Raw genomic sequence first — 27,828 nt, 5'->3', positions numbered from 1 at the left:
AGTCACTTCTTAGTCGACCCCCACTTCTCCTTTATCTAACAAGCCGCCATGCCGGTTCAGCCCACTAGGGCACATTTTCCTATCATTATATTTACCTTTGTTTGTTTGTTTCTGTGAATTACTTAGTTAGTAATAAATAAATAATTTAAGATCATTGATATATGGATGACTCATAGTGAAGACTGGGATCGTGCAGATAAACAACAATTTACGACGTTTGGAATGAGACTAACGTGAGGTAAAGTAAATAATTCATTAATTCGAAGACTAATTTGTCAGATAAAATAACTGAAAAGTTATTTTAGGAAATGCTAACTTTGTAATCTGAATATTTTTCCTTGGTGCCCCGATTTCATAGTTAATTAGTTACGTGATTAATCAGTTGATCGCATAGCAACTAATTACAGAGAATCTTTGATAAAAACTAGCAGTCTTCAGTTAATGATAGTAAAGACACGACACCAGCTAATTCTAGGGCTACAATACATCCTTTGCCAATTGGCCTGGACCCTTTATTGTCGACACAGAGCCCCGCCGATCCAACGTGACTGGACTGCCGACGTGATCGCCCGATGTGGTCTCAACAGGCTATTCTGTTAGATGTCGCCGAAGAACAATCTTCTAGCCCCGGCCTGCTAGCTTAGCTTTTCTGAACGCTGTGTCCCCTGCTCGCCTAGCATAGTAGTGACTGCCGAACAGCACCCTGACTAATCTATTGCTGCTCTTATGACCCTATGATCACTTGGCTACACAGCTGATGCCCCCTAGACTGTTTCAATAACATGGTACCTCATTTTGTTTACCTGTCGGCCCCAGCCTCCTGTATGTACCTAACTGACGCGCTCTGCCCATTCTCCACCATTTACCTGTTGTCGTCTTAGCTCTCCTGATCAACACCTGTGATTGCTTTATGCCTCTCTCTAATGTCAATATGCCTTGTCTACTGCTGTTTTTCTAGTTTTTATTGTTTTATTTCACTCTAGAGCCGTCAGTCGCGCTCAAAATGCCGGACAGACGTCCCATCCCACACATATGCGGAAACCTCACCTGGCTTAACTAGTCCCTCCAGAGACGAAACCTCTCTAAATCGTCACTCAACGCCTAGGTTTACCTCCACTGTGCTCACATCCTACCATACCCTTGTCTGTACATTACGCCTTGAATCTATTCTATCATGCCCAGAAATCTTCTCCTTTTATTCTCTGTCCCCAACCCACTAGACGACCAGTTCTTATAGCCTTTAGCCGTACCCTTTTCCTATTCCACCTCTGTTCCTCTGATGATGTAGAGGTTAACTCAGGCCCTGTAGCCCCCAGTTCCACTTCTGTTCCCCAGGCGCCAGGCGCTTCTGTAATTCGTAAAAGCCTTGGATTCATGCATGTTAACATCAGAAGCCTCCTTCCTAATTTTGTTTATTCACTGCTTTAGCACACTACGCCAACCCTGATGTCCTAACCGTGTCTAAATCGTGGCTTAGGAAGGCCACCAAAAATGCTGAAATTTCCATCCCAAACTACAACATTTTCTGCCAAGATAGAACTGCCAAGGGGGGTGGAGTTGCAATCTACTGCAGAGATAGCCTACAGAGTTCTGTCATGCTACCCAGGTCTGTGCCCAAAAGGTTTGAGCTTCTACTTTTAAAAAGCCACCTTCCCAGAAATAAGTCTCCCACTGTTGCCACTTGTTACAGACCCCCCTCAGCCCCCAGCTGTGCCCTGGACACCATATGTGAATTAATTGCCGCCCATTTATCTTCAGAGTTTGTACTGTTAGATGACCTAAACTGGGATATGCTTAACACCCCGGCTGTCCTACAGTCTAAGCTTGATGCCCTCAATCTCACACAAATTATCAATGAACATACCAGGTGGAACCCTAAATCCGTTAACATGGGCACCCTCATAGATATCATCCTGACCAACCGGCCCTCTAAATATACCTCTGCTGTCTTCAACCAGGATCTTAGTGATCAATGTCTCATTAGCTGCATCCGTAATGGGTACGCAGTCAAACGACCACCCCTCATCACTGTCAAATGCTCCCATAAAACACTTCAGTGTGCAGGCATTTCTAATCGACGTGGCCCGGGTATCCTGGAAGGATATTGACCACATTTCATCAGTAAAGGATGCCTGGTTATTCTTTAAGTGCTTTCATCACCATCCTAAATAAGCATGCCCCATTCAAAAAATATATTCCTATTTTGCGAACAAAGCATCCTTCACTCATGCTCCCAAACATACCTTCGTAAAACTGACTATCCTACCAATCCTTGACTTTGGCAATGTCATTTACAAAATAACCTCCAACACTTTACTCAGCAAATTGGATGTAGTCTACCACAGTGCCATCCGTTTTGTTACGAAAGCCCCATATACTACCCACCACAGCGACCTGTATGCTCTCGTTGGCTGGCCCTTGCTTCATATTCTTCGCCAAACCCACTGGCTCTAGGTCATCTACAAGTCTTTGCTAGGTAAAGCCCTGCCTTATCTCAGCTCACTGGTCACCATAGCAGCACCCACAAGTAGCACGCACTCTATTAGGTATATTTCACTGGTCACCCCCAAAGCCAATCTTTTGGCCGCCTTTCCTTCCAGTTCTCTGCTGCCAATGACTGGAACGAATTGCAAAAATCACTGAAGCTGGAGACATATCTCCCTCACTAACTTTAAGCATCAGCTGTCAGAGCAGCTTACCGATCATTGCACATGAACATAGCACATCTGTAAATAGCCCACCCAACTACCTCATCCCCATATTGTTTTTTTTCTCCTTTGCACCCCAGTATCTCTACTTGCATATTAATCTTCTGCACATCTATCACTCCAGTGTTTAATTGCTAAATTGCAATCATTTTGGCACTATGGCCTATTTATTGCCTTACCTCCCTCCCTAATCTTACTACATTTGCACACACTATATATTGACTTTTCTATTGTGTTATTGACTGTACGTTTGTTTATCCCATGTGTAACTGTGTTGTTTGTGTCGCACTGCTTTGCTCTGTCTTGGCCAGGTCACAGTTGTAAATGAGAACTTGTTCTCAACTGGCATACCTGGTTAAATAAAGGCGAAAAAATGGTTGTTTAAAATTAAATCACCCGACCTCAACCCAAATTAGATGGTTTGGGATGACTTGGACTGCAGAGTGAAGGAAAAGCAGCCAACAGGTGCTCAGCATATGTAGGAACTCCTTCAAGACTGTTGGAAAAACATTCCATGTGAAGCTGGATGAGAGAATGCCAAGAGTGTGCAAAGCTGTCATCAAGGCAAAGGGTGGCTACTTTGAAGAATCTCAAATATAAAATAGATTTTCATTTGTTAACACTTTTTTGGTTATTACATGATTCCATATGTGTTATGTAGAGGAGATCTGCATGGAGGAATGGGCCAAAATACCAGCAACAGTGTGTGAAAACCTTGTGAAGACTTACAGAAAACGTTTGACCTCTGTCATTGCCAACAAAGGGTATATAACAAAATATTGAGATATACTTTTGTTATTGACCAAATACTTATTTTCCACCATAATTTGCAAATAAATTCATTAAAAATCCTACAATGTGATTTTCTGGATTTTTTTTTCTCATTTTGTCTGTCATAGTTGAAGTGTACCTATGATGACAATTACAGGCCTCTTTCATATTTTTAAGTGGGAGAACTTGCACAATAGGTGGCTGACTAAATACTTTTTTGCCCCACTGTACAAAGCATGTAGAAGTCTGTAATTTTTATCATAGGTACACTTCAACTGTGAGAGACGGAATGTAAAACAAAAATCCAGAAAATCACATTGTATGCTTTTTAAGTAATACATTTGCATTTTATTGCATGAAAGATGGGTCGTGGCTGGGTCTTCCAGCATGACAACGACCCGAAACACACAGCCAGGGCAACTAAGGAGTGGCTCCGTAAGAAGCATCTCAAGGTCCTGGAGTGGCCTAGCCAGACTCCAGAACTGAACCCAATAGAACATCTTTGGAGGGAGCTGAAAGTCAGTATTGCCCAGCGACAGCCCCAAAACCTGAAGGACCTGGAGAAGGTCTGTATGGAGGAGTGGGCCAAAATCCCTGCTGCAGTGTGTGCAAACCTGGTCAAGAACTACAGGAAACGTATCATCTCTGTAATTGCAAACAAATATTAAGTTCTGCTTTTCTGATGTATCAAATACTTATGTCATGCAATAAATTGAAAATTAATTACTTAAAAATCATACAATGTGATTTTCTGGATTTTTCTCTCACAGTTGAAGTGTGCCTATGATAAAAATTACAGACCTCTACATGCTTTGTAAGTGGGAAAACCTGCAAAATCGGCAGTGTATCAAATAATTCTTCCCCCCCACTGTATGTTATGGATATTTTAATTACACAGTATTGTCATGACGTGCCCTGGGGGGAGGATCATAGACCTAAACAGGGACAGTCATGTCAAGTGTGTTTCATTTGGTGATCTCATGAAGAACAGGAAACACACATAACTGTAACTCTTAAAGTGTATATTTCCCAGCTGTCAGATTTCCCACGTTGGAATAGCTACAATTCTATAGACCATTAGACCATACAACTGTAGTGTTTGGCTACACGGCTGCAAATGGTTAAACTCTGAAACTATCGATCACTGCAGAATAAGAGCAAATCTTAGACGTATAATTACTAGTCTGCAGCTAGAAATGAAGTATGTCTAGAACGAGAATACTGACAACCTCCGAAGCAACTATTCTATGAGAACATTTCTGAATGGTACTCTTAAGTATCCATTCTAACCACCTACAACCATGAAAGACATTGTGACTTCTTGGAAAGTTAACCAGAGACTCTGATGAACTTTACAGAACGATCAAGGATTCCAACAGAGAAGACAACAACGACATACGGGCGTAAATATATAAATTGCAATTATTCTCGAATGAGCAGCATTTCATGTGCAAAGGATTAGCATTTCAATGAATATAATTATAGACAGTGTGTAGTGAATCTATTTTGTTTTTCCCGCTCTTTCTCAGTCCCCACCCCTTTCCTTTGTCTACCAAGTGGTCATATCGGCTTAGCCCTCTAGGGACTTTTCTATCATTGTTAGTAACCAATATGTATTGTTTGTTATGTAATTCTGTGTGATTATCTAGTTAGTTAGTAAATAAATAATTAAGCCAATTTATATATTGCTGATTCATTATGGACAGGGATCATGCAGATAACCAAGAATTTTAATTATTGTTTACATGATTATTTTAATCACGTAATAATTAAACCTAGAGAACTGATTTGATATAAAATAACAGTCTTCACATTTAATGATAGTCACAGACATGACAGTATAAAACATTGTATTTCACGCTTTAATCAAATGGCCTAATGCAGTAACATACAGGAAGGAGGTTCCAGGGAAGTCAGAGGATTATTAACGATCTACATTTTCCCCATTAAAGTGTATGCTCCATGTTTGGAGCACGGCATGTTTCATGCAGCTGTGTTGCAATCAAGAGGACACACCATTATCTCCTGCTGACTTGGACACAACCCTATTTGAATAATAGATCTTTAAGAATTTAATTTAAAGTGGAAGACAGGGACCCGTGCAGGTTCATTAATCTGAAAACAATGCATTTTCATACTTTCGCTTCAGTAACTTGAGAGGGACATCTTTTTGGAATATCTTGGTCATAAATTATACTGCAGATAATATTACAGAGGGGGATGGAGCTTTGTTGCTTTATAATGTTAATTACACTTAAGCTTTGTAGAGAAAGTAAAGCAATGGCAAAAGCAATGGCTTTCACTATTTCTGTCAATGGAAGATTCATGCACTTCTAGTCACTTACTCTATCAGTCTAACACTTACAAAACTAACACAGGAAAGAGGTCATGTTGACTCACTCACACAAGTAAACTTCTGCAGGTGGTGAGAAGCCTTGCAAAAAAAAAATCTTGCAGAAGCTTTCCTACCTATGGGGTTTTCTCCACTGAGCATTTAATCTATTTCAGACTTCACAGTGTGACCAGCCCACTGAGGGAGGGCAGAGGATTCACTTTTTTTCATTTGACATTTTAGCAGATGCTATTATCCAGAGCGACTTACATCTTAACATCTTACCATAGCTAGGTGGGACAACCACATATGACAGGAATAGAAACTCAATAAAGTAGTTATCAGCTAAATCAGTGCTAGAAGGGGAGGAGTCAAGTGCAAGTGTTGGTTCATTGGTGTGCCAGGCCAGAGAAGAGCTTGTGCTGGGCTGAGCGGGAGCTGCCATCCCGTAGGGGTGGGAGAGCCAAGAGAACAGAGGTGGCAGTACGGAGTTCTAGGGTAGGGGTATAGGGTTTGAGCATAGCCTGAAAGTAGGGAGGGGCAGTTCCTCTTGCTGCTCCGTAGGCAATCACCATGGTCTTGTAGTGGATGTAAGCTTCGACTGGAAGCCAGCAGACTTTGTGGAGGAGCGGGGTAACATGGGAAGGTTGAAAACCAGGTGACATTTATTCTAAATATCAAAAGACACTCTGCAGAACCATGCTACTGTACCAGACAGGGCTGATATTGCAAATCAAAAATATTTATATTTCAGAAGCTATGGGAAGGTACGTCGGTAGAATTACACTTTACTATACCTTTTATGGATCTAATAATAATGGTGATAACATTTGTCCTATTAGGATTTTTTTTTTGCATTTCCCACTCCCCGTGAGATGCTCTCAGAGAGTTGGGTCACAGCCAGGGATCAGCCATTATTGGCAACGACACTGGAGCAATTAGGGTTAAGTGCCTTGCTCAAGGGTACATCAACACCTAGTCGGCTCAGGGATTCAAATCAGTGATCTTTCAATTACTGGCCCAACGCCCTTAACCGCTAGGCTACCTGCCACTCATATGCGGATATGTTTCAAACAATAGCTATGTAATTATTTAATTAGTATTTAGTTAATAAAACCGTTTTCTCTAATTGAGAGACCAGGCGCTTTGTGTGAGTTCTGTAGATATTGAATATATATTAAAGATAATGCCTTTCATAAGGTGTAAGCCTTGATGACTCATAGCAGAGTTTCTAGACTCACGATATCTTAGACCTTAGACCAATAAAATCAATCCCAGGATAATTTTAGTACGTGCTGAGGTTTACCAAAAGCTTTGAAATTAGCGGGGAGAAAATCCAAAGATTAGCGAAAAACAGATCAATAAGCATTTCATTTGTTTTGTACTGATGTCGAACCGATTGCAGGTTTAATTGTGTTTGATCTTTGAAAGAATACAATAAACATGATATTTTCCATGCATAAAGCACCAAAAAAACTTAACTGAAAAGTAATTAATGTCCTCAATCAAGTGAAAAACACCATGCTGTAAGAACCAATCCAATACTCTGACTTTTCAAGACCAGGAGTATTCTATAAGAGGCTGTGTAAGAAGTACGGTTTTACTCTATACCTGACATGGTGGATCAAACTCTGTGTTCAAAAGGATGTGTCAGTGGCTGAGGTTTGGCTCCCACCGCTTGACCTCTACAGTTTCACACCCTGGACCCTTCAGCACCCATCAACCAAGCGTGAATGGGGAGAGTGAGCAAAGCTGAACACAAACACACTCATACAGTTCACACAGAGTAGAGATTTGCATTAAGCGGTTCATAAGTTACATCAAAAACATGGGTGGAGTTGGGGGAATGGGATGGGAGGTTGGGGGTGGAGGTACACTTATTTTCTATTTTATTTTCCTGTTCATATTTCATTTATAGCATAACTTAGTATGTACTTTATTTCTTAGTTTTGTCTTCTTCTTTTGACTGGCAGCCTATGGGTACATGTTTTATAAATTTGTCATTTGAAATGGATAATGTACCTGGATTCGCTATTTAGTAGTCTTGTTTAGGAGTCTTATGGCTTGGGGGTAGAAGCTGTTAACCTTTTGAAACTAGGGGGCACTATTTTTGGAAAAATAACGTTCCCAAAGTAAACAGCCTATTTCTCAGGACCAGATGCTAGAATATGCATATAATTGACAGCTTAGGATAGAAAACACTCTAAAGTTTCCAAAACTGTCAAACTATTGTCTGTGAGTATAACAGAACTGATATTGCAGGCGAAACCCTGAGGGAAATCCAATCAGGAAGTGCCTCTTATTTTGAAACCGGTGTGTTCCTATGCATCCCTATTGGCCATTGAAAGGGATATCAACCAGATTCCTTTTTCTACATATTCCCCAAGGCGTCTACAGCATTTAGACGTAGTTTCACGCCTTTATGTTGAAGAATGAGCGTAAATGACTACATTGCGTAAGTGGACAGGTGAGGGCTCTCAGAGAGATTCTTGCGTAAAAGACAGAGGTAGCTATTTTTCCTCTCGCTCCTATTGAAAAGCCAATTGTCCCGGTTGATATATTATTGAATAGATATTTGAAAAACACCTTGAATATTGATTATAAAAACCGTTTGCCATGTTTCTGTCGATATTATGGATATAATTTGGAATTTATTTTGGCGTTGTCGTGACCGCTATTTCCGGTGGATTTCTCAACATAACGTGACCAACAAACGGAGGATTTTGGGTATAAAAATAATCTTTATGGAACAAAATGAACATTTGCTGTCTAACTGGGAGTCTCGTGAGTGAAAACATCCGAAGATCATCAAAGGTAAACAATTAATTTGATTGCTTTTCTGATTTTCGTGACCAAGCTTCCTGCTGCTAGCTGGACATAATGCTATGCTAGGCTATCGATAAACTTACACAAACGCTTGTCTTGCTTTGGCTGTAAAGCATAATTTCAAAATCTGAGATGACAGGGTGATTAACAAAAGGCTAAGCTGTGTTTCGCTATATTTCACTTGTGATTTCATGAATATGAATATTTCTAGTAATATTTTTTGACCGTTGCGCTATGCTAATTAGTGTCGTTGATGACAATTCTCCCAGATCCGGGATGGGTAGTTCCTTAAGGGTCCTGTTGGTTACAGAGTTGGTGCACTGGTACTGCTTGCCATGCGGTAGCAGAGAGAACAGTCTTACGGCTTGGGTGGCTGGAATCTTGGACAATCTTTTGGGCCTTCCTCTGACACCGCCTGGTATAGAGGTCCTGGATTGCAGGGAGCTAGGCCGCAGTGATGCACTGAGCCCTACTCGTCACCCTCCTTAGTGCCTTGCGGTCGGGTACCTTGCAGTTGCCGTACCAAGCGGTGATGCAGCAAGTCAAGATGCTCTCAACGGTGCAGTTGTAAACATTTTTGTGGATCTGAGGGCCCATGCCAAATCTTTTCAACCTCCTGAGGGGGAAGAGACGTTGTCTTGCCCTCTTCATAACTGTGTGGGTGTGTGTGAACCATGTTAATTCCGTAGTGATGTGGACACAGAGGAACTTGAATCACTTGACCGGCTCCACTACAACCCTGTCAATGTGAATGGGGGCATGCCCGGCCCTCCGTTTCCTGATGTCCACAATCAGCTCCATTGTCTTGCTGATGTTGAAAGTTTGTTGTCCTGGCACCACACTCCCAGGTCTTTAACCTCCTCTCTGTAGGCTGTCTCATTGCCGTCTGTGATCAGTCCTACCACCATCGTGTCTTCAGAAAACTTGATGATGGTGTTGGAGTCGTACGTGACCACTCAGTCGTGGGTGAAAAGGGAGTATAGGATGGCACTAAGCACACACCACTGAGGAGCCCTGTTTTGATGGTGATTGTGGCAGATGTGTTTTTGTCTACCCTTACCACTTGGGGCGGCCTGTCAGGAAGTCCAGGATCCAGAGAGAGAGAGAGAGGTGTTCAGTCCCAGGGTCCTGAGCTTGGTAATGAGCTAGGAGGGGACTATGGTGGTTAATGCTGAGCTGTAGTCAATGAACACCATTCTTACATAGGTATTCAATTTGTCCAGGTGGGTGAGGGCAGTGTGGAATGCAATAGAGATTGCGTCATCTCTTGTTCTGTTGGGGCAGTATATGAATTGGAGTGGATCCAGGGTGTCTGGGATGGAGGTGTTGATGTGAGCCATGACCAGCCTTTCAAAGTATTTCAAAGCTATAGATATGAGTGCTCCAGGGCCACTAACCCTCCCATGTCCCTTAGATGACACTGACACACTCTATTCTAGTCTTGTTCGTGTTCTCATTCAAGGCAGAGGGCACAAGATCCAAGGGTGAGTTAAAAGCTAAACAACTTCATCGTGGCCAACCAACACCAGCTATATCGCTCGTTAAGTTTTCTATAGGGTATCGCCCTCTGCATCACATCCCCTTTCACCCCAACATCTAATGAGAGACTTTGACTTTCATTGTTACAGTAAATATGTTCACATCCATGAAAGTGTTATTGATGAGGACTTTTAGGGTCTCTATTCACGGAACCAGTGAGCATCCCGCAGGTTAAATCTGTTCGGAGAGGTAAAGCCTTCTGATTAGCTTTGTGTTGTACGTAAAGCTCTGTCACACTCTCAGTCCAGACAGTGTGTGACAACAAGACTTAAGACGTGCTCTCAACAATGCAAGCCTATTAAACATTGCTGCAGACATACAATCTTAAGGAGAATGCAGATAAAAATACAAGTGCTCTCTCTCTCTCTCCTCCATTCAGTTGTGACTAACTGGGAGGATTGTGTGATTATTTTTCAGACCTAAGCCTCAACTAGAGAGACCGAGGCTGCCGAAGCTGGCCTAATCTCCACTTCAGCCTTGCCACAGCTGCACCATGGATGTCAACGAGCTTCTTACCAGTTTTAAACAAATCAAAATATATTTTATATTTGAGGTTCTTCAAAGTAGCCACTCTTTGCCTTGATGACAGCTTTGCACAGTCTTGGTATTCTCTCAACCAGCTTCATGAGGTAGTCACCTGGAATGCATTTCAATTAACAGGTGTTTCTTTCTCAAAGTTAATTTGTGGAATTTATTTCCTTCTTAATGTGTTTGAGCAAATCAGTTGTGTTGTGACAAGGTAGTGGTGGTATACAGAAGATAGCCCTATTTGTCACAACCCCATTCCACCTCTCCACCATAGGGGCTAGGGCCATCAGCTGCTCAGCACCCAGGCTCTGGAATGTACTCCCCCTACACATACCACATGCAATCATCACATTCTAAAACCTCCTCAAAACAAACCTCTTCAACGATGCTTATATCTTATAGGCTAGCGTCCATGATTGACTCTGTCCTACCACACTCTTCTGTGCCTTCCCAGTTCCCTATGTATCCCTGTGTGTGTCCCCAACCCAAACCCTTACCCTAAACTGGGATCTTATCCTCTTCCCAACCCCTCCCTCCTGTTTCATCTGGTGCTTTGATTTTAAATTGCACATTTAATTGGTGCATTTGATTTTATGTACTGTATTTGATTTTATGTAGGCCTACTTTTAATGCAAGATGTCCTTGAGTATCTTGAAAGGCGTTCCCCAAATAAAATTTATTAATATTATTACACAAGAGACACCCACATCAACGCCCGCATCCAAGACCCAAATCTCATTCTCAGTTGCATTTCCTAATGAGGACAATTGAAACCGAGGCTGAATCAGTCAATTCAGCCCCCTTCTCAAGGGAAGTATCTACCCGCTGATTTTGCAGGTAATTTAGAAAAATAATCTCTGAGGAATGAGATCCAATAGTGAAATGAAGATGACCTATCCCTTTAATGATTGCTCAGTCTAATGAGAGGATTAAAGCTGCAATATGCAACTTTTGGGACGAATTCACATAGATCTGTCATTGTCATTGAAAGTAAATCCAAGAAGCGGTACATCTTTTCTAGGTGTATTACTTCTATGCTTTCCGTTCTGAAGTTTCATTTTGTGTATTTTACTTTCGGTTTTGTACACCAGCTTCAAACAGCTGAAAAAATGTATATTATGGAAAATATATTTCACAGTGGTTTAGATGGTACAATGACTCTCTACAATCTACTTGCTTGTTTTGTCACATAAACTGAAATCAACGAAAAAAATAAAATACATTTAAACTTTTAATCCGTATTACTTGTGTGACCATGAAACTATTAAAATAAAGTAATTTCTTGAGATCAGATCTTCCAAGCAGCAAATACAAGGGGATGCTGTTCTTGTGAAAATTTACCCCAGGATTTTCTTAGAGAGATGCAAATCCAAAATGACAATACACAGAACATTTTTAAATCTAACGTGACAATGCTCAGACACTCGGGGAGAGGCAATTGGATAATGCAACTGGGGCTGAGAATTCACGTCAGAATCGACTTGAGAGAAAGTGAAGGACGGGAAAGAGGCATTTTTCTTCCTACTTCTTATAAAATTACATTACAGTTGGGAATTTAAGTTGTTCGGATGAGTTCTGTATTAGAGGTTTATATAATATTGTGAATGTGAGTGAACATATTACATTTGATTTAGTAATCTGTTTTGTGAGTAGATAGCTATGAAAATAAAATGAGACAAAGGTGGAGGTTTTTAAATGGAAAAAGGCAAGAATCCTCACAAAGAATTTAAGTGTATGTAAATGAGGATGCAGAATGCTAGCTATACTTCAAAGAAACTCATCTCTATAGCTTGTTTTTAATGAGGGTAAACCAAGTGTCAAAGCAATTTAGCACAACACGGCTAATTAAACTGACTGTTTATCTCAACATAATACTGTAATCGCAGCCTTATTACACATCAACTGTAGGAATATGTTTGACAATACCAAAAAACCACACTAGCAACCCCATAAGGCTAATTGGGTGGACACCGAGATACAAATCAACTAGTGTTCTACCATTCCACTAAAGATTTGACGTTCCACTGAATTAGCAAGCAGATTCAAACACGAAGCCATCGAGATACATCATATGAAAAAAACAATAGTAAAATGGAACGTCTGGATAAATAAAATCTTTATTTGCTAATACATCACATGCACAGAGGCAAGCATGCAAGCACCTACAGTATGCACACTGTCAACACACTACCCTCTCTCTTTGCTTTCCACTTTCCATGCACCATTCTCATCTCCCCCACACGCCTCTCTCAATCCCTCTCTCTTCCTCTCCCTCTCTAATCCAAAGACGTAGCAGGTGTTGGGGACTAATCCAGTCCTTTCAGCCACACTCTCTAATTACATATTGCTGGCCTTGCAATTAATTCAACAGGGCGCACACACGCACGTATGCAAGCATGCACATGCGCACACACTCGCCAGCAGGTAGCCTAGCAGTCAGAGCGTTGGGCCAGTAACCGAAAGGTCTTTAGTTCAAATCCTCGAGCAAGGTAAAAAAATCGGTTGATGTGACCTTGAGCACGGCACTTAACCCTAATTGCTACATGCTACAAGGTCGTCCTTTCAGGGAGTGTAGGATATGCAAAAAAATACATTTCTAATTCACACATACATATTAATAAAAACTTTTGAAATAGGGCAAATATAAGCACCAACCAAATGATTACATACACAAACACTTTCTCTGTATCAGACTGGCAGTGGTTAACTGGGAATGAACAGCTGCAAAATCCAAATTAAACCCTTGAATGTAAACCAATCACATCCACACACTGTAACCAACCCAGGCACATGCATACTCATGCAGGAACAAAAACGCACAAACACACACTCTGTCTCTCTCTCTTTACTCTGCTGCCAGGCATTCATGCATGCGTTTCCACCAGGGGTCTCATCGTTTGAATCACAGAGAGACGGCTCCAGAATACCAAACCGGCATCTCAGCTAGAAGAAGTTACAACCAACATAGCACTAAAACAGAAATACACAGAGCTCTCATTTTAACATAGCAACCAATCTATAATTACAGGGCCCAGTCATTACAGCTTCGTATCAATCTGAGACCCTTAAAATAGGTAATGTGCTACAGGGCAAACAGGTGTGCACCAGAGACAAATTAACAAGATTTGCTTAATTCAAATGTGAGAATGAAATAAAACAATTGACAATTGAGAGTGTGTTAGTTCACCGTCGTGTGTGTGTGTGGAGAGAGAGAGAGAGAGAGAGAGAGAGAGAGAGAGTGGTTTGAAATAGCACTGGAGAAAGGAGTAACTAATGAATCCATGGTTGTTGAGAAAACAGTCACAAGGCCCTTTCACAGATTGTTGAACCTTACATTTTCCTATGGAAGACAACATCCTTCAGTCCTTGAATGCTTTCCTAGAAAGAGGAGACCGAGAGACTGAATGACATTTATTGTCTGGAACCCTCTGATTCAGCTGCTCGGTTCTCCTTCTGCTATGTCAATTCCTCTAATGCAGCCTCAGTCCTGAGCCAAGTGTCTGTGTCTAGTGTTGTATTTCGGCCTCTCTCGTTATCAGACTAAATCTAGTGCATTCTTATTCTGCACATTAGTTGATTGGCATCAGCTAGTTCAGGCTAACTAATCAGCATTAATGTAGCTCTTTGGCGATACAGTCCAAGTCTAACTACAGGGGATGCTCTGTAGAAGCCTGTTGCGGTTGCCATTGCTTTTGTGGAGAGGGAGCATTCTTCATCTTCAGCTTTCATTGTATGCATGTGTGTGCTTGCATGCACAGTACAGTGGCTTGCGAAAGTATTCACCCCCTTCACATTTTTCCAATTTGTTGCCTTACAACCGGGGATTTGTATACTTTGATTTACACAAGATGTCTACCACTTTGAAGATGCAACATATTTTTAATTGTGAAGCAAACAAGAAATAAGGCCAAAAAAACGGAACACTTGAGCGTGCATAACTATTCACCCCTCAAAAGTCAATACTTTGTAGAGCCAAATTTTGCAGCAATTACAGCTGCAAGTCTCTATAAGCTTGGCACATATAGCCACTATCATTTTTGCCCATTCGTCAAGGCAAAACTGCTCCAGCTCCTTCAAGTTCGATGTGTTCTGCTGGTGTACAGCAATCTTTAAGTCATACCACAGATTCTCAATTGGATTGAGGCCATTCCAAGACATTTAAATGTTTCCCCTTAACCTCTCTTGGGTAGGGGGCAGTATTTTCACGTCCGGGTGAAAAGCGTGCCCAAAGTAAACAGCCTGTTACTCAGGCCCAGAAGCTAGGATATGCATATAATTGGTAGATTTGGATAGAAAACACAAACGTTTCTAAAACTGTTAAAATAATGTCTCTGAGTACAACAGAACTGATATGGCTGTCACTTTTATTATAAGGTAAAGTCCTCCCAGATTGCTGTTCCTAGGGCTTCCACTAGATGTCAACAGTCTTTAGAAAGAGTTTCAGGCTGTTTTTTTGAAAAATGAGCCAGAAATTGTAGTTGTTCGAGGTGGCTCCCATTTTGGCTGTAGTGAATGAGAACGCATTCTTTGGTATTTTTCTCCAGTAAAGACAATAACAATTCTCTGTCTTAAATTTGATATTTTATTTACGCCAAGGGGGATGAATACTTTTTCAAGGCACTGTATGTGTGTGAATATGTGTATTTTTTAATCAGGGTAGTGATATCTTATTCATGAAGGGAAGTGATATTTGTGACTTAAATACACTGAGTATACCAAACATCAGGTACACCGTCTTAATATTGAGTTGCCCTTTTGCCCTCAGAACATCCTCAAGTCGTCAGGGCATGAACAGAATCTGAAACAGCATTGGTCACTTGCACTTGTCGGGCCATAGACTCTACAAGGTGTCAAAAGTGTTCCACAGGGATGCTGTCCTAGGTTGACTCCAATGTTTCCCACAGTTGTGTCAAGTTGGCTGGATGTCCTTTGGGTGGTGGACCATTCTTGATACACAAGGGAAACTGTTCAGCATGAAAAACCCAGCAGGGTTGCAGTTCTTGACACAAGAACACCTACTACCATACCCTGCTCAAAGGAACTTAAATATTTTGTCTTGTCCACTCACCCTCTGAATGGCACACATACACAATCCATGTCTCAATGGTCTCAAGGCATACAAATCCTTCTTTAACCTGTCTCCTCCCCTCCATCTACACTGATTGAAGTGGATTTAACAAGTGACATCAATAAGCGATCATAGCTTTCACCTGGATTCACCTAGTCAGTCTATGTCATGGAAAGAGCAGGTGTTCTTAACATTTTGCATAATCAGTGTATGTCATTCATATGGATAGTCCTACTTTACTACAAAGACTTTATCAGTCAAGTGATCTCACCGCGACTTATGCTCGCCCACAGCACATACTGTATAAAATGCTCCTTTCTAATAAAAACCCTTCAGCTACACTACTTTAATAAGTTTTTATATTTCCTGCAAGCTGTCGCTCAATATTTCCATGAGAGGAATGGGCAGCCTTTCACATGTTACTAGCTTCAGCTGATATAAATCATGCATTTGTGTAGGAAAGTAAAACACCAGGAACCGGACCCTTAGTTTACAGGCACCTTGATCTGCTTCTTCCATTCTGTCCCTCCCATCTCGCTCACTTCCACTCTCTTTTTATAGCTCTGCTCGGTGAAATTCTCTGCCTCTTTCTCTCATTCTCACTCTCCCTCATCTTTCTCAAGGTCTTCATTCCTCTCATTTACCTCTCTTTCCATACTATGTAGTTCTGTCTCACTCTCTCATCCTCTCTCTCTTAATCTCTTTTTCTATGCCTTTATCTCTACACTGCTCACGTGATCTCTTTCACTTCATCTCTTTACCTGTCACTCGCTTTTCTTTCTCTCTTCTAAGACAATCTGTATTATTCTCTCGTTCTCTCACACACTTTCTCTCTTTTTCTGTCTTCTCACTCTCCTTCTTGCCGTCCTTCCTCTCGCTCTCCAATGTCCTCTCTCTACCTCCACTCACTTCTGTAATGCTCTCTCTCTAGTTTGGTTCCCGTCTCTCTCTGCACCTGCAGACAGCCCATATCCTTTATCCCCCAGATAGAAATCTCTTCAATCCGATTAACTGCAGTTGAAACCTGGGAAAAAAAACACATTTGCTTTCTCATACATTGAACCAGCAAAAAAGCCAAAACAAAACAAGCTTTGTCTTTACGATAGAAATCAGCTAAAAATGGTGAAGTGATACTTTGAATCTTTCTGGCACCTGTCAGAGTGACTGCACAACAAGCATTTTGGATAAATTAAACATGCTATGTTCCATCTGAATGAGCAGTCATATCCCCTTGTGAGCCCTTGGTATTCTCAGACTGCACAGAGGCCCCAGTAGGCAGACATGGTGAGCTGTAATGAGAAAAGCATGTCTAGAATAAAGCTAAGCCTGAACATAAACAATAATAAGCAAGTGCTTTGTTTAGTCATCTATATAGCAATGTATCACTCAGTCCTCCTAGCCATCTTTTACATTGTTCAACCTATCTCCCTATCCATCTCTTCACCCTTCTATCAGTATATCACCAGCTGACCAATAAGTCCTCATCAATCAATCTTGGAATTGTATAGATGATAAACATGAGGAGGATCATTTGAATACAGGCATCATATTGCTTCCCTTTAAGTCATACTCTGTAATATGCAATCCTCATCTTCTCTCAGTAAGGTCAATACAATGCTTCCCGTTGCATTATCCCATTCAATACACCAATGATGGTACGACTGACAATGGAAATTGACGTCAAAATTTGGGTCCATTTCTTCCTTAGCAACAACATAAAAAAACATTGAGGCATTCAAGCTATTCAGACCTCTCTTTGAGTACGTTAAGTACTAAGCAGTAAAGAAAGTGACATGAATCAATATTGTTTTCTGTACCTTCCTTGGCCCACCATAATGCCACAGCACACAATACCAATGAATGGCCATTCAAATTGCGAAAAAAAGCACTCTCACATCTGAGTTTTGTTGCATTACTTCAAAGAAAAGAGAAACCAGCACACTGCTCTCGTTTGTTTCACTTTTTTATTAAAGCTTACGCGTATTCCTTTTGGCCTTCGTCTGAGCTTTTTTTCAAAGCCCTGACAAAAGCAGAGAGGCCCACACTTAAGCTGTGCACTTTTCAATCCGTATACGGTTTGGTCAAGTGAGTAAGTGCCTAAATTGGAAACCAGTGGCTGTACAGTAACGGGCTATACATGACGATAGAGCTCTGGGTCTCCGCTTTACAGCGCTGTATGGGATTGAACTGACAGACATTTGGTGTAGGCACCAAGCGCAACAAGAAGATGCCCCATCCCTCCCGCTAATTGGCTAGCGCAAAAAGAAGATGCCCCCACCCCTCACGATAATTGGCTAGCGCAACAAGATGATGCCCCCATCCCTCCCTCCCATTGGCTACTTTTGCTAACGTTTTGTCGTCTGAGAGACGGGAATGCTGTAAATCAAAAGGACTCGATGGGTTCTCGATGAGACATTGAGGATTTATAATAAATACAGTTTCGTTGTAATGCTAGCAAACCACACACCCCTTGCAAGCAAACCACATACACACATAAATATTATAAAACTCATGTCATTTACAGTATTAATGTTTATGATAGGCTTATTCTACTCAGAACAATTTGGGGAATGACGCCATATCATACTTGTAATTGTACACCGATGTTTGTCTATTGTGAAGAAAATTGGCTACAAAACTAGTACCTGAATGTGCTCATGGATCCATTCTTTGCACACCAAAATTACAATCTGTTTCACCGAAGTGCCGTGTGAAAGGCTAACACTGTGTTGTGACATGACTTTCATTATTTTCCTTGAGTCAAATCAGCAGTTAAGACATCTACTCAAACCCTTGTCCCTTTTTTCTTGTCTTATGTTGGACATCCCCATATTTTCCATGTATATTCTTATTATGTTACTCAATCTATCAAGAGTCATATTTCGGTATTGACAAATGCTGCGAAAAGTACAGAAAATGTCAAATGCTCAAAATGTGTCCTCACTTTCGGTTTCCTTTCAATTCCTACTATAGTTGTGCATATGCTTCTCATATTTCTTCTGTTTGAAACATTTGAACTGGGCCCTACATGCATATAGGCCAATTCCCACGAGTGTAACGGGTTAAAAAAACAAAGTTATATGAGCAAGAGCAGTGTGCAGGCTACTCTGTTCTTCAATGAATGGCCATTGAAATAATCTTTTGAAAATAGAATTTCAGCAACTGATTCAAGTCTTCTATCACAAGGCTTATGATGTATTCGTCCCTCAAGTGATGCAAAACACATTCTAAAACAAGGACATTTCTTGGAAACCTACAGACAAAGCAAATGGTGAAGGACTGATGATTATTCTGTTTGTTTTTCTGGTGACCGACGTAAACTAATATACAGTGCCTTGCGAAAGTATTCGGTCCCCTTGAACTTTGCGACCTTTTGCCACATTTCAGGCTTCAAACATAAAGATATAAAACTGTATTTTTTTGTGAAGAATCAACAACAAGTGGGACACAATCATGAAGTGGAACGACATTTATTGGATATTTCAAACTTTTTTAACAAATCAAAAACTGAAAAATTGGGCGTGCAAAATTATTCAGCCCCCTTAAGTTAATACTTTGTAGCGCCACCTTTTGCTGCGATTACAGCTGTAAGTCACTTGGGGTATGTCTCTATCAGACTGAAATTTTTTCCCATTCCTCCTTGCAAAACAGCTCGAGCTCAGTGAGGTTGGATGGAGAGCATTTGTGAACAGCAGTTTTCAGTTCTTTCCACAGATTCTCGATTGGATTCAGGTCTGGACTTTGACTTGGCCATTCTAACACCTGGATATGTTTATTTTTTAACCATTCCATTGTAGATTTTGCTTTATGTTTTGGATCATTGTCTTGTTGGAAGACAAATCTCTGTCCCAGTCGCAGGTCTTTTGCAGACTCCATCAGGTTTTCTTCCAGAATGGTCCTGTATTTGGCTCCATCCATCTTCCCATCAATTTTAACCATCTTCCCTGTCCCTGCTGAAGAAAAGCAGGCCCAAACCATGATGCTGCCACCACCATGTTTGACAGTGGGGATGGTGTGTTCAGGGTGATGAGCTGTGTTGCTTTTACGCCAAACATAACGTTTTGCATTGTTGCCAAAAAGTTCAATTTTGGTTTCATCTGACCAGAGCACCTTCTTCCACATGTTTGGTGTGTCTCCCAGGTGGCTTGTGGCAAACTTTAAACAACACTTTTTATGGATATCTTTAAGAAATGGCTTTCTTCTTGCCACTCTTCCATAAAGGCCAGATTTGTGCAATATACGACTGATTGTTGTCCTATGGACAGAGTCTCCCACCTCAGCTGTAGATCTCTGCAGTTCATCCAGAGTGATCATGGGCCTCTTGGCTGCATCTCTGATCAGTCTTCTCCTTGTATGAGCTGAAAGTTTAGAGGGACGGCCAGGTCTTGGTAGATTTGCAGTGGTCTGATACTCCTTCCATTTCAATATTATCGCTTGCACAGTGCTCCTTGGGATGTTTAAAGCTTGGGAAATCTTTTTGTATCCAAATCCGGCTTTAAACTTCTTCACAACAGTATCTCGGACCTGCCTGGTGTGTTCCTTGTTCTTCATGATGCTCTCTGCGCTTTTAACGGACCTCTGAGACTATCACAGTGCAGGTGCATTTATACGGATACTTGATTACACACAGGTGGATTGTATTTATAATCATTAGTCATTTAGGTCAACATTGGATCATTCAGAGATCCTCACTGAACTTCTGGAGAGAGTTTGCTGCACTGAAAGTAAAGGGGCTGAATAATTTTGCAAGCCCAATTTTTCAGTTTTTGATATGTTAAAAAAGTTTGAAATATCCAATAAATGTTGTTCCACTTCATGATTGTGTCCCACTTGTTGTTGATTCTTCACAAAAAAATACAGTTTTATATCTTTATGTTTGAAGCCTGAAATGTGGCAAAAGGTCGCAAAGTTCAAGGGGGCCGAATACTTTCGCAAGGCACTGTAAAAGGGAATGCATGGCAGTCTAACACATTCCCTAGACAACCCATCATGGCCATATCACAGTAACACATATGGAGAGGTCGGGCTGGGAAGGACATGTATGGAGAGGTAGGGCTGGGAAGGACATGTATGGAGAGGTAGGGCTGGGAAGGACATGTATGGAGAGGTAGGGCTGGGAAGGACATGTATGGAGAGGTAGGGCTGGGAAGGACGTGTATGGAGAGGTAGGACTGGGAAGGACATGTATGGAGAGGTAGGGCTGAGAAGGACATGTATAGAGAGGTAGGGCTGGGTAGGACATGTATGGAGAGTTAGGGCTGGGAAGGACATGTATGGAGAGGTAGGACTGGGAAGGACATGTATGGAGAGGTAGGGCTGGGAAGGACATGTATGGAGAGGTAGGGCTGGGAAGGACATGTATGGAGAGGTAGGGCTGAGAAGGACGTGTATGGAGAGGTAGGACTGGGAAGGACATGTATGGAGAGGTCGGGCTGGGAAGGACATGTATGGAGAGGTAGTGCTGGGAAGGATGTGTATGGAGAGGTAGGGCTGGGAAGGACATGTATGGAGAGGTAGGGCTGGGAAGGACATGTATGGAGAGGTAGGGCTGGGAAGGACATGTATGGAGAGGTAGGGCTGGGAAGGACATGTATGGAGAGGTAGGGCTGGGAAGGACATGTATGGAGAGGTAGTGCTGGGAAGGATGTGTATGGAGAGGTAGGGCTGGGAAGGACGTGTATGGAGAGGTAGGGCTGGGAAGGACGTGTATGGAGAGGTCGGGCTGGGAAGGACATGTATGGAGAGGTAGTGCTGGGAAGGATGTGTATGGAGAGGTAGGGCTGGGAAGGACATGTATGGAGAGGTAGGGCTGGGAAGGACGTGTATGGAGAGGTAGGGCTGGGAAGGACATGCATGAAGAGGTAGGGCTGGGAAGGACATGTATGGAGAGGTAGGGCTGGGAAGGACGTGTATGGAGAGGTAGGGCTGGGAAGGACATGTATGGAGAGGTAGGGCTGGGAAGGACGTGTATGGAGAGGTAGGGCTGGGAAGGACATTGTGACATCCATTATAAGGGTCTGGTTGTTGAGCGATTTGTCTTTTAAAAAGCTCCACCCAGAACTGTACATCCACAGCTCTCAATTTCGATAAATCATACCCAGAACAAAACAACAGCAAAGCAGAAAAAGAGATGCACGAGCACAGGCAAATGGAGTCGAGCTCGTGCGCTCACACACACACCTGTGAGAGGCAACGCCAGTATGATGTGACAGCCCAGTGAAGCGCGTGTGAAATAATAAACTGACTGTATAAACAGACCCAGAAAAGTATGCTCACTGAAAACTGCTCATTAAATGTTGTTAACCTGCAGAGCTTATTCCTGCAGGGAGCCACTTTGAGGCAGGTCCACCTGTTTCTCAGCTGGAAGTTACTTCACTCTCAACCACATTCCTTTTACCAGTTGAAAAAAAACACATAAAATGAATCTGCACGGTGCAACATCTCACCTCACCAGCAAAAACTATATTAGCAGTGGAGGAGGAGGAGGAGGAGGAAGAGAGGCAAAAGGTGGAGGAAGATAATAATGAGGAAACTGGAGAAGGATTTCGGCACACTTGACCCCAACAACTGGTGCACATCTGTTTAGCGACATCCCTGAGTCCTTGAACACACTCAGAGCTGTAGCCGTCACCAGTTGCACACAGCCATGCATAGCCGTACAGTCCTCGGTTGGGAGCGGTCTATACACTAATGGAGCCCCACACCGCACCACCACGACAAACACCATCTGTACCAAGCACACACGTCCCCTGCCTGGGGAGGCCAACACACACACAAACACACACACACACACACACATAGTACACAATAACAAGTGCCTGCAACAAGTTGATTTTCATCAAACTAATTAGGTAAATAGAAAGTATAGTGCTACAGGTAACTGAAGTCTTTAAGCTAGATGTGTTCTCAACAGGAGCACAAAGGTTCCTAGCCTGGGATCTTGGGTAGAGGTTTGATTGGCCACCCAGTAGCATACCAGTCGACTCTTAACTTAGAAATCCAAGTACCGGTACTTCAACTCTGTGTTGTAATGTATGTTATGGTCTATATTGAGCAGCAGGTACTGTGCAGAGAAAACAAAAAGGAAGTACATACCATTGGGGCTCTCTTCATCGATGGTCACGATGGTAGCAGGGGGGCCTGACCGAGACAGTTTACATTCTGTATGCGGAGAGAGAATGCAATAAAACACATTAACACCACAAAGAGCCTTATGTTATACGCTGACATAAATTGTCATAACTGATTAAGAATGGTTGCATCATTTCTCTGACTGTTGAAGAACATTGATGGGTTGAACGACACTGACACAAAAGCACAGTGATGACCAATTCACTATAATACACGATGACAATATATGACAACCATGTCGGGGACAACACGAGCACAGTGTCCAGTACGGGAGATGCACAGATGGGAACTACTCAGAGTACAAAGAGAGAATTGCGCTTCAGTGATGACTGTATGACAGAGAAAGACAGGAGAAAGGTATTGAGAAGGATTGCAAAGGTAGGGTATATTACTGAAAAACGTTTGCCAGTAAACTACCAGAATTTTGGTAGTCAATGATTTTATATAATTAACAACAAGACATTTAGTGTCCTTTTTGGTGTGTAATTATCTCTGGCCCTCTGTGTGGCCTTATCACAAATAAAAATATATAAAATAAGATGATTAAAAAAATACAATGACAAAGAATGACATTATCCTAAACATAAACCATCAACTTAGTGAATACCATTGATGTTTAATATATACATATTTTTTTGTTAGTCAAGTATAAATGACCAAAGTTACCATAGATTGACATAGGTAAACTGTTTATTAGCTTTGTTAAATTACCGGTAGCTTTGCAACCCTAGTTGAGAGTCAATATACACTTAATGCCGAGAGAAAGGGAGAGCGAGAGAGAGGAAAAGTGAAGGTCTACCCTCTTACCCTCATACTGCCAGTCTTTAGAGGTCAGGGTTAATGGTGCCATAGAAGGAAAGCAGAAAAGAATCATGGGAGAAAAGAATAGCATGATGGTTTGGAGGAGAGGTTTGATGTTAGAGGAGAGAGAGAGATAAAAACAGGAGAGGAAAGGGGGGAGTGAAGGAATAGAGAGTCAGTGAATCAAAATAACATCTCTATAAAAGACACTAGATCTCAATTTAAGCAATATTTAGATGGACTTCATTTGGCTTGGGAGTAGGAAACAAGATACATCCACCACAACATAGTTAGCCTTTTGTCTTGTAGTTTGGAAATTATTACATATATTACCATATCTTACTTAAAGGGGCCATCTTAAATTGTTGCATACATTTTCTGACTTAAAAACTCATGATAAGTGTTTGTTTTGAACATAATTACTTAAGTGAACTCTTCAGAGGCATGCACATACATACATACATACATACAGAAACAACAACCAAGTATAATTTCCTCAAGCTATACCTTACTGACGTTAGCAATACTTAGATGGTACTGTACTGTCTTTCTCCAAGAAAATCATTTCCCACTTAATTACTTGATAGCACACTGTTTAGAGACACATATGACGAACCTATGCACCTTACTGGCACCCAAGAAAGGAATTTCCCACATAATTACATAATGGCACACTTTATAAAAGGCACATATTATGGCCCATGTCCATGAACCGACAGTATGTACCTCACTGACATCAGCAGTGACATTCTTAGAGATGCTGAGAGACCAGGTTCAAAGAGAATGTTTACTGGACATGGAGAACAAGTTGACTCTCACTATAACTCATTCAGCAACTAGTGTCCCTGTCTACGGCATGTTGAGGAACACATGTGATCTGTTGTCCAGCCCAGGTGTCTCGTTACAATACGTCTGTGTGTCATCAGAGAGGGACAGAGAAAATAGGCCCCTCTAAGGTTCCTCAATGGCAGTCTGTTGCTTAACTCCTCTTACGCAACTAAACACCTGTCGCTAGGTGCGAACGGGCCGATCGTTTTTCCATCAAATATTCATGGCCACGAGCCCTTCCAGTAATGTGAAGGTTTAAAAGTGCACATGAATCAGTAATACAACTGCAGGCTTGAATTCGCTGTTATATCCATTTGTTTTTTTTCTCTAGCACAGCTACGCATGATAATTAGGGATTCAATGGCAATAAGGGGTGCCACAATATTTGAAAGTTCAGTTGTTTCATGAAATTGTGTATTCATTACATCCAGTTTGTGTCCATTTTTGACTTCAGGTGGATGCACATTCATTTGAAATGCGACAGAGAAAAAGCATTCATATGTATGCTGTCTATGTGTGTATTCATTCAGAGGTTTAATTCATCAGTAAGGTGGCACACCGCTCATCTCATTTCAGTCATTTTGTAAATGCACAGCTAATCTGTTAGGAGTAGGAGTATGAGCTCTGATATAGGAGTTCAGATTTCCTACAATTTCACAGCAATTAGATTAATGAATGCATCTGCTGGAGAAACAGAGAGATCTACATTTCCTTTGATTCAGACAAAAATAGAAAGTGGTCCGACCTACCAATCTGAGGCATACACAACACAGCACATGAAAATGAGTATGCTCATCAGCTCTGAGCAAATATGTGGAGAGAAAGGGAGAGTGGGAGTATGTTTAGGCGTGTATGAGGGTGTGTGTGTATGTGTGTGTAGGTGTATGTGTGTAACTATGTGTGTGTGCAGAATGTCTCTTAAAATGAGACCTTTAGCAAGACCTTAGGATCCCAAGGAGTCGGTTGGTTTTATTGCATCTCTCTGTGTGTGTGTGTGTGTGTGTGTGTGTGTGTGTGTGTGTGTGTGTGTGTGTGTGTGTGTGTGTGTAGTAATGTCAAAAGCCTGCTTTGAGAAGAATATTCTCCAGCAGGGAGGAAGAACAATGGCTTGTATTGCTCTGTTAATGGTCCCCTGTTGAGATTAGAGCACACACTGCAGCAGAAGGGCAGCAAGACACACACACACACACACACACACACAATAACCACATCAGCTTTAAAGTCAGCACAGTCAAGAGACACATGTTGACTACAAAGCCAAAGAGAAAAGAGAACACCATATTTCATCTGGTGGTTACATTTGTTCCAGGGTGTTTGTGTGTTTGTTTTCTGACATTCTTCGTCTGGGACTCTTCCCTCTCGGGTGGCGTCCCAGAGTTAGAAGAGAATATCAGAGATGGTTCCGATCACTGTCCCACCCCTGGAATTCTGTATTCATAGTAAACATAGCTTAGTCATGCTGAAATTCCTAAATGCCATAGGCTGTAACGTTCCTCAGGTTGCTAATGAAGCCTACTGTTGAAGTTGGTATAGGCAAATACACACACCACGGCAAAGCTGCTTATAGATGTATCGACATATCTGGCAGGCCAGGGAAAATCCTAAAAAGCTCAATTGTGAAGTCAGGCGGTATGCATCGAGTTAACTTGGTCCAATAGGGAAAGGGGTACAAGAGCCAAAAACATAAGGAGTGCCTTGTGCAGCCAGCAAGCAGGAAAGTGAACATATTTGGAAGAACACATAGCTTGTCGCCAGTGGTGGAAAAAGTACGCAATTGTCATACTTTAGTAAAAGTAAAGATACTACGTAATAGAAAATGACTAAAGTAAAAGTGAAAGTCACCCAGAAAAATATTACGAGAGTAAAAGTATTTGGTTTTAAATATACTTAAGTGTCAAAAGTAAATGTAATTGCTCAAATATACTTAAGTATCAAAAGTAAAAGTATAAATCATTTAAAATTCCTTATATTAACTAAACCAGATGGGATCAATTTATACACTGTATATATATATATATATATATATATATATATATATATTTTTTATGGATGTTCTCTTGATAAGTGTGTGAATTGGACCCTAATTGCTGTCCTGCTAAACATTAAAAAATGTAACTAGTAATTTTGTGTGTCAGGGAAAATGTATGGGGTAATTTTCTTTAAAAAAATGTAGTGAAAAGTAAAAGTAGTCAAAAATATAAATAGTAAAGTAAAGTACAGAAAAAAAAACTACTTAAGTAGTACTTTAAAGTATTTTTACTTTAGTACTTTACACCACTGCTTGTCGTAATATACTGGACAATATGTAAAGTGTTGCTCCCATGTTTCATGAGCTGAAATAAAATATCACTTAAATGTTCCACATGCACAACAAGCTTATTTCTCTCAAATTTTGTGCACAAATGTGGTTAAATCCCTGTTAGTGAGCATTTCTATTTTTCCAAGATAATCCACCTGACAGGTGTGGCATATCAAGTAGCTGATTAAACAGCATTACACAGGTGCACCTTGACAGAAAAGGCCACTCTAAAATGTGCACAACACAATGTCACAGATGTCTCATGTTTTGAGGGGAGCGTGCAATTGGTAAGCTGACTGCAGGAATGTTCACCAGAGCTGTTGACATACAATTTAATGTTCCTTTCTCTACCATAAGCTGCCTCCAATGTTGTTTTATAGAATTTGTCAGTACGTCTAAACAGCCAGACCACTTGTAACCACACCAGCCAAGGACCTCAACATCCAGCTTCTTCAACTGCGGGACCATCTGAAACCAGTCACCCGGATAGCTGATGAAACTGTGGGTTTGTGCAACCAAAGAATGACTGCACAAACAGTCAGAAACCGTCTCAGGGAAGCTCATCTGCATGCTTGTCGTTCTCACCAGGGTCTTGACCTGACTTCAGTTCGACGTCATAACCGACATCAGTGGGCAAATGCTCACCTTCGATGGCCATTGGCATGCTGGAGAAGTGTGCTTTCACGGATGAATCTCGCGTTCAACTGTACCGGGCAGATGGCAGACAGCGTGTATGGCGTCATATGGGCGAGTGGTTTCCTGATGTCAACGTTGTGATCAGAGTCCCCCACGGTGGTGTTGGGGTATGGGTATGGGCAAGCATAAGCTACGGACAATAAACACAATTGCATTTTACCCATGACAATTTGAATGCACAGAGGTACCGTGAAGAGATCCTGAGGCCCATTGCCGTGCCATTCATCCGCTGCCATCACCACATGTTTCAACATGAAAATGCATGTCCCCATGTCGCAAGGATCTGTACACAATTTCTGGA

The 27,828-nt window shown here is 41.5% G+C and overlaps 1 protein-coding gene across 4 annotated transcripts in view; it reads right to left on the bottom strand.

Annotated features, from left to right (window-relative positions):
• The window catches only part of LOC110528891 (protocadherin-15), a 267,645-nt gene that overhangs the window by 187,878 nt on the left and 51,939 nt on the right, over positions 1-27,828 (bottom strand). For 3 of the 4 annotated variants that reach the window (XM_036984917.1, XM_021611090.2, XM_036984914.1), the window contains exons 3-4: positions 23,711-23,725; positions 22,868-22,933 (exon numbers count right to left, since the gene is read on the bottom strand). In XM_036984917.1, coding sequence (XP_036840812.1) covers positions 22,868-22,933; positions 23,711-23,725 — 81 coding nt within the window. The remainder of the gene's footprint in view (positions 1-22,867; positions 22,934-23,710; positions 23,726-27,828) is intronic. The other variant, XM_036984912.1, reaches the window with a different exon arrangement.

This window comes from Oncorhynchus mykiss, chromosome 1, assembly GCF_013265735.2.
Source record: "Oncorhynchus mykiss isolate Arlee chromosome 1, USDA_OmykA_1.1, whole genome shotgun sequence".
NCBI classification, from domain to species: Eukaryota; Metazoa; Chordata; class Actinopteri; order Salmoniformes; family Salmonidae; genus Oncorhynchus; species Oncorhynchus mykiss.
This window is presented reverse-complemented; position numbering and strand designations above follow the sequence as displayed.